The sequence below is a fragment of the Elephas maximus genome, chromosome 13 (genome assembly GCF_024166365.1).
Source record: "Elephas maximus indicus isolate mEleMax1 chromosome 13, mEleMax1 primary haplotype, whole genome shotgun sequence".
Classification (NCBI taxonomy): domain Eukaryota; kingdom Metazoa; phylum Chordata; class Mammalia; order Proboscidea; family Elephantidae; genus Elephas; species Elephas maximus.
This window is the reverse complement of record NC_064831.1, coordinates 46,805,353-46,818,485: the sequence shown is the minus strand read 5'-3', so window position 1 is coordinate 46,818,485 and position 13,133 is coordinate 46,805,353. Positions and strand designations below refer to the sequence as shown.

Below are 13,133 nucleotides of genomic sequence, written 5' to 3'. Positions count from 1 at the left end.
CCTTGCTCTTTATTCCTGGTCGTCAGTGGTTTATTATTTAGCTCTGTTATCAGGATCCGGCATATTGTTTTAAAGGTACTGTGAATGAGGTGTGAATGTTCTTATTTTTAAAATATGATCTTTTTTTTTTTTTTAACTTTCCTGTGATAAGAAAGAACATGGAAGAACAGCAAGAAATTGATCATCTATTTTGTGTATCATAAAGACCCCTGGGTTGCACGAATGGATAATTTGTGGGTATTTTAGAGGAGGCTTTAACCTTCATAGATGTACCAACTTAGACATTCCTGGAGAATATAAACCTTGCAGCACACTCCACTGTACTCATGGCCATCAAAAAAGAACCAAGTCCCAAATAGGACTCAGAGTGACTTCTGACGTCTGAAAGCCAGATTTAACATTTGGATGCGTAAAATTATCCACATGCCTACTTAGAGGGCCTATTCTATATTACATAATTTTTGCATGTTATAATTTTTTCCCCATTGTTTGAAATCTTTCCTGTGGGAAAGCTGCAGATAAAATGGGTTGTTCTGTCTGTCAGAATGACGCTGCTGATCCACATCACTGGTAGTCAGATGTGTTTTCAGGCATTTTTCTGATAGTGCTGGGGGATTTCCTGGAGCCATTCTTCTTTCTCCATTTTTCCTTAAAGTCAAAAATTGCATTTTTTAGAAGGAACTTAGCCTAGGAAAAGTCTTTAGAAATGGCCTAACTTTGCTAAGTTTGTGCTCTTAAATGCTGTATCTCAGGAAGAATCTAGAGCGTAAATAACCAAATCCTTCTCATCTGTCTTTTTTGTTGTGGTTTCAGTTTTAACTGTGTGTAGGCTACAGAGGATCATATTAGAGAACTAGTGTATTTATCTTAATTTAGCTCATAGGTGCAGTCTTAACTCCTAAACACAAGTTACGGGACTTTCGGGAGCCCCATTTTTATTCAATATTTATTTTTTCTTTCTTTTGGATCTATTTTAGAATTTCCTTTTGTGCTTTTTTTCCCTTGTAGATTTCAGAATTGTCAAAAGCAAAGTGTAAAACAGCCTTGGAGGAAATAGTATAGGTGTGCTAGGATCAAAGCAGACCCATGTAATACAGAAAGTTTCACTAGTGAGCTAGCATTTTGTATGTGGCAGAGAGAAGTAGATACTGTTTTCTTGCAAATGGAATAGAGTTGTGTTTAGATGGTCAAACTTACATTGCTACTAATTTATTTAACGACACATTTAGGAAGAGTTTAAATTAATTGGTTTAAGTTGTAAAAGAATTACCTAGGTGGCTTCTTAAAAATATGGTCCTGGGCCTTACCTCTAGACATTGGCCTGAAGTGGAGCCCAGGAATTGGCATTTTAACAAGCACTTCTGGTGTTTCTGATGCGTGTATCTTCATCAGATTGTCCTGAGATATCCAACAACTGAAAATTATGTATAGTAAGTGAATTAGTTATATCTTGTTGGGAAAAAAGGCTCATATAAGAAAGTATTCTACATTAAAACCAGTTTACATGGCATCTTGATTTTCGTCAAGAGGTAAACTTCCCCTTCAAATATTTAGGCATTCTAGATTTCAAGATTTAACTGTTGACATTTTCAATAGGATGCATCTTTCTTTGTGGCCCATGTATTTTCTAGCACCTTGAGTCTGGAGAATGTCAGGTCAGCTCTGCACAAAGTCCACTTTCAACTAGGCTTTATGAAATTTGATAATTAAACATATACATAATGGCATATAAAACTACATTTCCTTTCTGTATCTTGACATGGACCTGAATGAATGGTTTTGGCTAAGGAATACATTTTTATTAAATATTTATGTCTGAAAGGGTAAATTGTGAGGAAAAAGTTGCTAGATCTATAGCCAGTCCTGGTCTTAAGGTTTTTTCTTTCTTTTTGAATTAGTTTTTGTTGCTGTTGTTGTTTTATTACAATGATAGGCGTATATTGTTTGAATTTTTTAGAGTATATGTATTCACCACAACTTTTTGGTGAATATTTTTCCAGATACATTACCGAGCATAGTTAACATGGTCTGGCCTTAGTTGTAAACACTGAATCATCTAACTTTTCAAGAGATAAATAAGACTTCTACTTTTTTCTCTTTCAGTATTGTTGTCCAGACATGATAAATAACTTTTTGGGACTGGCTAAAACAGATTTTTCAAGTACAACAAATAAAAATAAGACTATTGATTCAGAGAAAGGAAAATTGATCATGTTAGTTAATGACTTTTATTATGGAAAACATGAAGGAGATGTCCAGGAAGAACAGAAGACTCACACAACCTTTAAATGCTTCAGTTGCTTGAAAGTTCTTAAAAATAATATTAGGTATGTAAATACTTGTTTTTATTTCTATTTGAAAGTTAGAATGCGGTAGATATAAATGCTGTATCTTTTATCTTGTGCTGTCCTACGTAAGCGATTTTAACATTTTCTGCTAAGAACAAAGGCTGATTCTCTTGTTGAAAAGCTTTTATCCTTTCTTGTATTTTAGAATTTTGACTCATGAGTCTACTTTCTTTCAGGGAGCTTCGGAAAGAACAAAGCTTATTTTAACTTAAGGGAAAATTAACTTCTTTTCTGTGTATTATCAGTGATCTAGGAATTTTCATGAGGTTTTTTTTTTTTTTCTAGTTTCTTTTGAAATTTCTTCACCAAAAAAAAATTTCTTTACGTTTTATCCAGTTTGACCTTCTCCATACTAATCTTACCTACCTTTTAATTCTTTCAATTCATATTTATAGTTTTTAGATCATTTACCTTGTACAGAAAGTGATCTTTTCTGGTAATCTTTTTTAGAGAAGTACCAGTTCTAGGAAACATGCCTGCTTTGATTTTTAAAATTTAACACATTTAAAAGGTGGAGCTTTAATTCCATGGAATTTTTTCAGGCCATGTACATGTATGCTTTAAATTTTAGGAACTGGTACTTTGTAATCTTGAAGTAATGTGGCATATTTTGTAACAATCCGCCTAGGTGAGCTGGTAACAAGGACAAAGAAATATGACATATCGATTGATATTTTTCAGTGGTTATATGGCCTGACATTTGTATTGGATAAGGTTATTTTTCTACAATTTTATTGTAAAAATTTTCAAATATTCAGCAAAGTTGAGAATATTTTACATAAATAACTTTTCATACTTACCATCTTGATTCTGTCATTAACATTTTTACTGTACTTGTCTTACTGCCTACCTATTTATCCTTCCATAGAACTGTCTGATTTTCTTCATCCAGTAGTGCCGTGGAAGATAGGCCTGGCAATCTGCTTCTGTTAAAATTACAGCCAAGAAAACCCTATGGAGCAGTTCTGCTCTATAACACATGAGTGAATTGACTTGACAGCAGCTAACAACAGCATCCTTCCTTCAAGCTATCTGATTTTCTTGATGAATTTCATAGTTGCAGGCATCGCTGTACTGTAGTTAGCTGGGATATACAGATATATATGTACATATATACACACACACATACATAGGTCTTTTTATGTTTACCCTTGATAACTATCATTTGTAATTAACATTCTTAAGCATCTATAGGTTACTTTGGGGCTTAACCTTTTTTTTATTTTACTGTGAGTTCTTGGGGCCAAAAGGAAGTACATAGAAGAACACTGAAATACACCATAATATAAACCTTTAACAATTATGAATATTATGTCTAGGGTGGTGCTTTATAGTTTTCAGAGTGCTTCTACATATTTTATGTGAGTTGTCACATTTCTTTACCTCTGTGAGTCAGAATCAACTCGATGGCACAGGGTTTTTATCAAGCCTTAACAGCTGTCGATAGCTAATGGTCCCAGTAGCTTAAAAGAAAGGAAATTGTGCTTTGGCATATAACGCTGAAACGCTGTTATAATAGAACTCTGACACCTTTTCCATATTCTTACCATTTTAATAGTAAAATATAAAATCACATCAGAAGGTTGTGTTAGTAAACATTAATGGCGCAGAAAAGTGGTTCACTGATTTATACATAAATGTTTTACAGATGATATTAGAAGTTATTTCCGCAGTCTTTTTAACTTTTCCTTTAAGATTAGCTCATTTGATATTAAACATGAAAATAATTTCCTTTTTTATTATTATTTCAGAAGACTGGTTACATATTTCTAGAGTATCAGAATATCTGGAAATTTTAAGCAAACTGTGTTTGATAACATCTAGAAATTGAGCACTTTTGGAAAGATTGATTATTTAGTCAATGTAACCTTAATGGTAAACACTAGATAACCAAAGCCATTATATTTGTTAAATAATATATTACCTTCACAGTGAAAACTAGGATGGCAAACTGATGGTTTTAGAGGACGGTAAGAAACTGATAGCTCAAGATTTCCACTCTGTCTTGTCAACAAATTGTGGTATGGTGAGGTTTTTTTCCTACACTGATTGTCACCAAAAACAGCATTCTTTTGTTTTGTGAGCATCCTTCCAAGAGATTTGCTTTGTTTTTTTCCTCCCCAATTTCCATCTACTTGTTTGAGAAGTATAACCTCCTAAGGGACTCATATAATAACTGAGAGATAGCTAGTTGGATGAGATTGTTTTATACAGGTATATTTTAGGTTAAAAGTTGTGAGCTCTTAAGTTTAATGGCTCATGATCTTTTCTCTGTATGTAAATATTTAGCCAAGACTAGGATTTTCTATGGACTCTCTGGGTGGTGCAAATGGTTAACGTGCTTGGCTGCTAATTGAAAGGTTGGAGGTTTGAGTCCACCCAGAGGGACCTCAGAAGAAAGGCCTGGCAGTCTATTTCTGAAAAATTAGCTATTGAAAACCCTATGGAGCACAGTTCTATCCTGACACACGTGGGGTCACCTTGAGTTCGAATCAGCTCGATGGCAACTGGCTACTGGTAGGATTCTCTTTAGGTTTTTGTGTTAAAACTACAGGAGGGAAAAAGATATTTTAAGGTGTGCCATAATCAGCTCTAAAGAATAGTAGCGTAGGTATCTGAAAAAGACAAATGTTTTAAGCTTTTTAGTGATTGATATCCATACTGAAGACATTATCACTTAGTTTCAAGATTGTTTCCTTTAGGGACTCAATGAATTATTGTTAATAGTTGACCTAGTCGAAAAATTGTTGTTTTGATTGAATAACTTTACTTTCAAATTGAGCAAAAAAGCTTCAGTAAGCTCTTTTAAATAGGTATTCCCATTTATATTGCACTCTCTGCCATTGAAGGTCATAGTTCCTGCTCATAAGAAGCCTTTTTAGGGAAGCTGAAATAGCAGAATGTAAAACTGAAAAATGGACGTTGCCTACAAAGGGCACAGTTTGCAAGTTAAAATGAGCAGTCTGTTCTAACAGTAAACCAGTATCATTAAATAAAACAAAAGGTTCTTGTAATCGTAGGCATTAAAATTGCTATTACATGCATTCAGAAACCAAGACACAAGTAAAAATACCAGTAATTTGTCTTTTAAGCAGCTGGAACCTATTGTATATGTTCGAGGCCTTAAAAGATTTCTCTCTGACTCTGTAGCTGCTGGTGGTGGTACAGTTTTCTTCCTTTCAGTGGTTTATTTTAAAATGTAAATAGTATTTCATGTATGGAAAAGAAGACTGCTGTTTTTTCTTTACCCCCCCCAAAAATTTAATACTCTGAAATAATGATAAAGAGCTAGTGATATTTCACATTAATTACATTATTGAATTTTAAAACAAAGATGAGATATTTATTTACTTAGCAACTTAATGAAGTGATTACTTAAAGTGCACAGTTTTCTAGAGGGTTGTAAGGCTTTGGAGGATTTATTTTGAGTAATACAACTGAATTTTTAAGATTTACGTTAAGATACTTCCATGTGAGACAACTGTGTTTTTAAATCTGAATTTTTGCACCTGTTGACAATCACCTATAGGTTTATGAACCACATGAAGCACCATTTGGAGCTTGAGAAGCAGAGCAGTGAGAGCTGGGAAAACCACACCACCTGCCAGCACTGCTACCGACAGTTTCCCACACCGTTCCAGCTCCAGTGCCACATTGAAAGCACACACACGCCCCATGAGTTTTCTAGTAAGTTACAGATTGATTTAATTGTTAAGTATTATTGATTTTGATAATCTGAACTGAGAGAAAACCTTAAGAATTCTGATAGAAAAATAAGAAATAGACTTTGGAATTAGAGGGCTAATTGGAAAAGTTAAGTTTTAACTTTTGTAAATTTTTAAATAAAATTAGTTAACTGAAATTGAAGTCCCTCTTGTCAATATTCCATTTGTGGAAGCTCTCTTGGCATAACCTGTGCATTTTATGTGGGGAACTCAATTAGAAACCTCAGATTCCATGGTTTTCCAATGTGGAACCAGTGACCTTCGTTTTAACTTCTATAAGAAGAGTAACAACACAGGTAGTTAAAATTACAGATTTTGGAGCTAGACAGCTTGGGTTCAAATGCCAGATCTCCATTTTACCACAGCTGTGTGATCCCAGGCAGCTTATTTCATATTTGAACAACCAGGATAAGAGTAGAACCTTTCTCGTAGTGTTAGGAGAATTAATGAATAATTGTAAGTGCTTAGAGCTGTGCAGGGCACAGAATTAACAACCTTGGAAGTGGTAAGCAGCACCACCACCATTACTGCTCTTACTGTTGTTGATGTGGATGTGTCAAGGAATTTTTTATGTGTACATCTTAAAATAGTGTAATGTCTTTTTTCCCCACTTTCAGCCATTTGTAAAATCTGTGAATTATCATTTGAAACAGAACATGTTCTTTTACAACATATGAAGGACAATCATAAACCTGGTGAGATGCCGTATATTTGCCAGGTACCCACACATTTTATCGTGTACTAAAGTATTTGTTCGTTTTTGTGGTTATGAGATTTAAACCTGTTAGATGAGGGTCGGCACATTTTTTTCTGTAAATGATTAGGTAGTAAATATTCAAGGGTATGAGCATCAGTCAGTCCCTGTTGGGGCTGCTCAGCTCTACTGGTGTAATCCAGTGGCAGCCATAGACAATCTGTAAACGAATGGATGTGGCTGTGTTCCAATTAAACTTTATTTGTGGACCCTGAAATCTGAATTTCGTATAAATTTCATGTCTCGTGAAATATTCTTCTTTTAATTTTTTTAACTGCTTAAAATCGGTTACTTATAAAGAAGTCCCTCTTGTGAACGATTTGCTAGTAGAAACTCTCTTGGTTTAACTCATACATGGCATCTCGGGATGGCAGCAGACTGGGTTTGGTGTAACTCATGCATGGCAGCTCGGGATGGCAGCAGGCTGGGTTTGGTGTAACTCATGCATGGCATCTCGGGATGACAGCAGGCTGGGTTTGGTGTAACTCATGCATGGCAGCTTGGGATGGCAGCAGGCTGGGTTTGGTCCACAGGCTGTTTGCTGATCCTTCTACTGGACAAGGAAAAGCCCTGCTGGAGAAAGACAAGTACATGGATTTATCATACCAGATAGGGAAGAATGCAGGTATACCAGGGAAACAGGAGATGTTGGTAGTTATAGAGCACCCAACCAAATGCTTTGGGATTAGTGTATTTTCATAATTTGAAGGAATAAGAAAGCAAGATAAGGACAAATTGCCACTACTGTAGCCTGAAGGCCATTTAAAATTTAAAAGAGAACACTGTGTTTTATAAAACAGAAAAAACTTGATAGAAAAAGAATTGTTAGAGCTTGAAAATTTAAGTCAGTACAAGAGCTGATAGATCTGAATAAAAGAAGGAAGTTTAGTTACGTTCTGGGAAGCATCCCTAAACTTTGAAAGGTAACTTTTCTGTCTCAAGGATTGTATTTGGTGCTTATAGTAATGGGTTTCTTGGTTGTGTAGACATCAGAGCTGAATTAATAATACATAATGCCCTTCTAAACAAATGACCCATCATTGCTGTTTCGTAATTGCATATCAGTTACATAATATTTTCAAGCTAAACGAAACCTTCTTCATATTCTAGGTTTGCAATTACAGATCTTCATCGTTTTCTGATGTCGAAGCTCATTTTAGAACGTCCCATGAAAACACTAAAAACTTGCTTTGTCCTTTTTGCCTCAAAGTTATTAAAATTGCAACACCCTATATGCATCATTACATGAAGCACCAGGTGAGACTCACCAGTTTTTATTTGTTTATGTTTCTTAGCAAAAAGACTGATTATGACTTGGAACATTGGTTTGATTTGTTCTGCAAGGAAAGTAAAGCTGCTGTGAATAACATTATTCATTTTCAGTTTATGCTAAATTACTTGTGAAACTTCCAGTTCTTTTCCTTACTTGATTTCTGTTGATGGTAAAGCTTGTAGATAATGAACATTCTGGAAGATAGCTAGAAATAGGAACCCTAGGGTTGAGAAGAAAAAAAGGGGAAGATAAGTGGAATATCCAGAAGATTCCAGGCCCCAGGGTAGGTATGGGAATAAATTTGAAGGTAGTTAGGAAGAGCAGAGGACAAGATGAGTTTACATTGTGGAAGGTAATCTTGTTTTCCTCTTTCTTCAAACTCTGTTTCCACTTTCTAGCTCCATTATTACTATGAGAAGACATGTTGCTTTCACCATTGACCAGAGTGGTCTTTTATAGCTGCCAGTGGCAAAGGAAAGAGTAATTATACCTATTGCCAGACATGTGAAGTCTGCCAGAGAGCAGTACTTAGATTATAACTTGTTTCCTGGATGACTTCTGCCAGTTATGCCGCATAATTTCTAGGACTGCAGTGTTAGCACTTGTCCCCTTCCCTGGAACCCTCTTACTAGGCTCACTGGTTCTTCTCCAGAAACAATTAAGCCATCCTTTGTTTGAGCTGAAAACTTTGGTGAAACAGTGCCTTTGCCAAAACCAAGTCAGTGGATTTACTAAATCTGATCTTGCAGTCAAGAGACCCTGGTGGCACAGTGGTTAAGCACTTGGCTGCTAACCAAAAGGTTGGCAGTTCGAACCCACTAGCTGCTCTGTGAGAGAAAGATGTGGCAGTCTGCTTCCCTAAAGATTATAGCCTTGAAAACCCTCTGGGGGCAATTCTACTCTGTCCTGTGGGGTTGCAATGACTCGGAGCTGACTTGAGGGCAACAGGTTTGGTTTTTTTTGGTTTGACTCTCATCATCAAGTTTTGCCACTTCATGAATCAGCTCCATACATTCTCTTATTAATGGTTAAATCAGCACACCAGTTTATTCAGCTCTTGTGCACGCATTTCTTTCAGTTCCAGTCATTAGGCAATCATGAAATCAACTGTGCTGGCTTATTAGAAAAACTCATAAAAAGTCAAATTTCTGAATAATTTTGGGGTCACCTCTGTTGGGATGGGAATGCCGCCCATCCTTGAGAAGCTTCACAAGATCTTTCTGTTCCAAGGTTTCCCCACAAATATTCCACCAGGTTTCGGTGGGCATTTGCCTATGTGTGTTTCTGATAAATTTGGTAAAGGCTCTGGATTTACAGAATTATAACAGTTTTAATTGTTTTTAGAACAGGATTCCTCAGAGCATTTAATAGGCTAATGAACACTATAAACCTCCAAGGAAGGGTTATAGTATGTGTTGTTGGCCAAACTGATTTGATCATGGAACCCTTTATTTGCACAATACCTATTAACATTTCTTGAGGAACAGAGTGTGGAAAACACTCTTCTTGATATTCTGTATTTCATCTTTAACCCGTAATTTTGAAAGGGAAAAAGAAGTATATAAAGCAGGAGCTGACTGTTGTATTATGGGACTTTTACAAACATGCTCTTTCTCCTGTGCTTTGCTAAGCTCAGGGTAAGGCGTGGATGTGGGGAGAAAGACAAGTATGAGAGACATGTGTGGGTCCACTGTGTGGGCTGCGTGGTCTATAGTCAGCCTTCATACCCTGAGCTGTGTGTTTCACTTGCTGTGGAGACCCAGTTTTATTTCTTGTTTGTTTAGAGTACGTAGGAAGTATCAGCCAGCAGGAACGGGGGAATGATCTAGTAATAAGAAGGATCATCAGGCATCCTTCAGGGTATTTACAGTTGGCTTAATTATTTACAGAAGACTGGATGGTGCAAACAGTAATGCGCTTGGCTACTAACCGAGAGGTTGGAGGTTCAAGCCCACCCAGAAGTGCCTCAGAAGAAAGGGCTGGCAGTCCACTTCTAAAAAGCAGTCACTGAAAACCTTGCGGAGCACAGTTGTACTCTGACACACATGCAGTTGCCACGAGCTGCAGTCGACTCCACAGCAACTGGTGTTTTAAGTTGGCTTAGGAAACTGTAGCTGAACAGAAATTATAAACTGGTAATTGCAGTGACATTGGCAGTGTGACATTAGACAATAAGAATTGTCACATCTGTAGCTCATTTTATACTTTTTCTTTTTAACATTTTATTGTGCTTTAGTTGAAAGTTACATGGCAAATTAGTTTCCAAGCAGTGACTCTTGCAGAAATTGTTCCATGATGTTGGTTGCAATCCCCACAGTGTGTCAGCACTCTCCCCATTTCCTCCCTGGGTTTGTTTCTGTTAGTCCGGTTTCCCTGTCCCTCTCTGCCCTCTCATCTTTGGTTTTTGGCAAATGTTGCCTTTTTGGTCTCATATAGTTAATTTTTCTAAGGCGCACGTTCTTTATGAGTGTTACTGTTTATTTTATAGGCCCGTCTATTGTTTGGCTGAAAGGTGGCCTCCAGCAGTGTCTTGAGTTTAAAGTTGTCTTAGGGCAGTAGTCTTGGGGGTTCCTACAGCCGCTTTCAAACCAATAAATCTGGTCTTTTCTTTTTTTTTTTTAGTTTGAATTTTGTTCTATATTTTTACCCATTCTAACCAGGACCTTCTATTGCAGTACCTTTTCTTGCGGTAAGAAGTGGTAGCTGGGCACCATCTAGTTCTTCTGGTTTCAGGTTAGCGGAGGCTGAGGTTCATGTGGACCATTAGTCCTTTGGACTAATTGCTTCCTTGAGACTTCAGTTTTCTTCGTTCTCCTTTGCTCCAGGCAGGAAGAAACCAATCAATAGTTGGCTTTTTAGGTGGCTGCTCATAAGCTTTTAAGACCCCAGGTGCTACTCACCAGGCTAGGATGTAGAACATTGTCTTTATGAAGTGTTTTACCAGGTGACTTAGGTGTCTCCTGAGACTGTGGTCTTTAGCCTTCAAATCTAGTATTTCAGTCCCGGTGTCTAAGTAGGATGTCTAAGTAGTTTCTATAACTGTGCCCCTTTGTGCTCTATTATGAGTGTACATGCAGCATTTACAAGTATGTGTCTAGAAGTTTTCTCAAGCATGCCTATATATGTAGATGAGTGTGCTCTCATATGACCTCCCTCACCCATTTCACATACGTATGAGCCTGTGGAGCCCTGGTGGCGCAGTGGTTAACAGCTCAGGCAGCTAATCAAGAGGTCAGCCGTTCAAATCCACCAGCTGCTCTTTGGAAACTATGGGGCAGTTCTGCTCTGTCCTGTAGGTTCGCTGTGAGTCAGAATCAACTTGACAGCAATGGATTTGGTGGTTTGGTGTATTAGCCTGTGTGTCTACTCAGAATTCTTTGTTATTCCTGTTGCTGCAGGACTGTACATGTCACAGTGTTTACTGTAGTTGTCTGTTATTCTTGAATGCCTCTCATTGTTTTCCTTTGCCTTGGTCACGCTGTGCTCGCTTCCCCCATATTGTGTACAGACTTTCTCTTCACCAGAATTAATGCTTGTCTCTGCTATCTAGTTAGTGATTCTCCCTCTTTCCCAGCCCTGCTGACCATCAAAGAATGTTTCTTTCTGTGTATAAACCTATTCTTGACTTTTTACGATAGTGGTCTCATTAAATATTTGTCCTTTTGTGATTGACTCATTTCACTCAGGGGTTTGACTTCCAGATCCATTCATGTTGTGAGATGTTTCATGAATTCATCATTACTCTTTGTCATTGCGTAGTATTCCATTGTGTGTATGTATCACAGTTTGTTTATCCATTCATCCATTGATGGGTATTTAGCTTGTTTCCATCTTTGCTATTGCGAATGATGCTGCAGTGAACATGGGTATGCATATGTCTGTTTGTGTTAGCAGGTCTTATTTCTCTAGGATGTATACCTACCTAGGAGTGGGATTGCTGGATCATATGGTAATTTTATTTCTATGTTTTTTAAGGAAAACGTTATACCATTTACCATAGTGGTTGTATCATTTTACATTCCCATCAGCTGTGCATAAGAGTTTTAATCTCCCCACAACCTCTTCAGCATTTGTTATTGTCTCTTTTTTTTTTTTTAAATCAGTGCCATTATTGCCAGGACGAGATAATATTTCATCATAGCTGTGGTTTGCATCTCTCTAACAGCTAATGATTGAGAGGTGCCTATATTTGTTAGCCACCTGAATGTCTTCTTTGGTGAATTGTCTGTTCATGTCCTTTGCCCGTTTTTTAATTGGATTGTTTGTCTTTCTGTTGTTGAGGTGTTGAAGTTTTCTATGAATTTTAGAGATTAAACCCTTGTTGGATATATTGTAGCCAAAAATTGTTTCCTAGTCTGTAGGTTCTTTTTACTCTTGGCAAAGCCTCTTGTTGAGCATAAATGTTTAATTTTTAGGAGCTCCCAGCTATCTAGTTTATTTTCTGACATTTGTGCATTTTTAGTTATGTTTGGTATTCTATATATGCCGTATATTAGGGCCCCTAGTGTTGTCCCTGACTTATCTTTCATGATCTTTATAGTCTTAGGTTTTATATTTAGGTGTCTGATCCACTTTGAGTTAGCTTTTGTGTATGGTGTGAGGTGCGAATCTTGTTTCAGCTGTCCATAGGTGGATGGATTTACTGCTGGGTTCTCAGTTCTGTTCCCTTCGTCTATGTGTCTGTCGTACCACTAGCTGGCTTTTTTACTACCGTGGCTGTATAGTTAATAGGTTCTGAGATTGGGAGTGTGAAGCCTACTACTTTGTTCATCTTCTTCAGTAATGCTTTGCTTATCTGGGGGTCTTTACTTTCCATATGAAGTTGATTAGTTTTTCCATCTCATTAAAGAATGTTGTTAGAATTTGGATTGGGATTGCATTATATTTGTAGATTGCTTTGGGTAGTACTGATCATTTTTATTATCTTTGAAGATTTCAGTTGTAACTTTTCCTTAATAAAGATTATATTATTATGTCTTTAGTTGATTTTAGAACTAACCCCCAGTTTGTATGACTTTTAAGGAATGATGAAA

General features: G+C 36.9%; 1 protein-coding gene across 12 annotated transcripts in view; it reads left to right on the top strand.

Moving 5' to 3' along the window:
- Positions 1 to 13,133, top strand: part of ZNF280D (zinc finger protein 280D) — a 116,688-nt gene that overhangs the window by 57,207 nt on the left and 46,348 nt on the right. For all 12 annotated transcript variants that reach the window (XM_049905201.1, XM_049905200.1, XM_049905198.1 and 9 more), the window contains 4 exons: positions 2,104 to 2,327; positions 5,878 to 6,035; positions 6,691 to 6,791; positions 7,938 to 8,084. In XM_049905201.1, the coding sequence (XP_049761158.1) occupies positions 2,104 to 2,327; positions 5,878 to 6,035; positions 6,691 to 6,791; positions 7,938 to 8,084 (630 nt within the window). The remainder of the gene's footprint in view (positions 1 to 2,103; positions 2,328 to 5,877; positions 6,036 to 6,690; positions 6,792 to 7,937; positions 8,085 to 13,133) is intronic.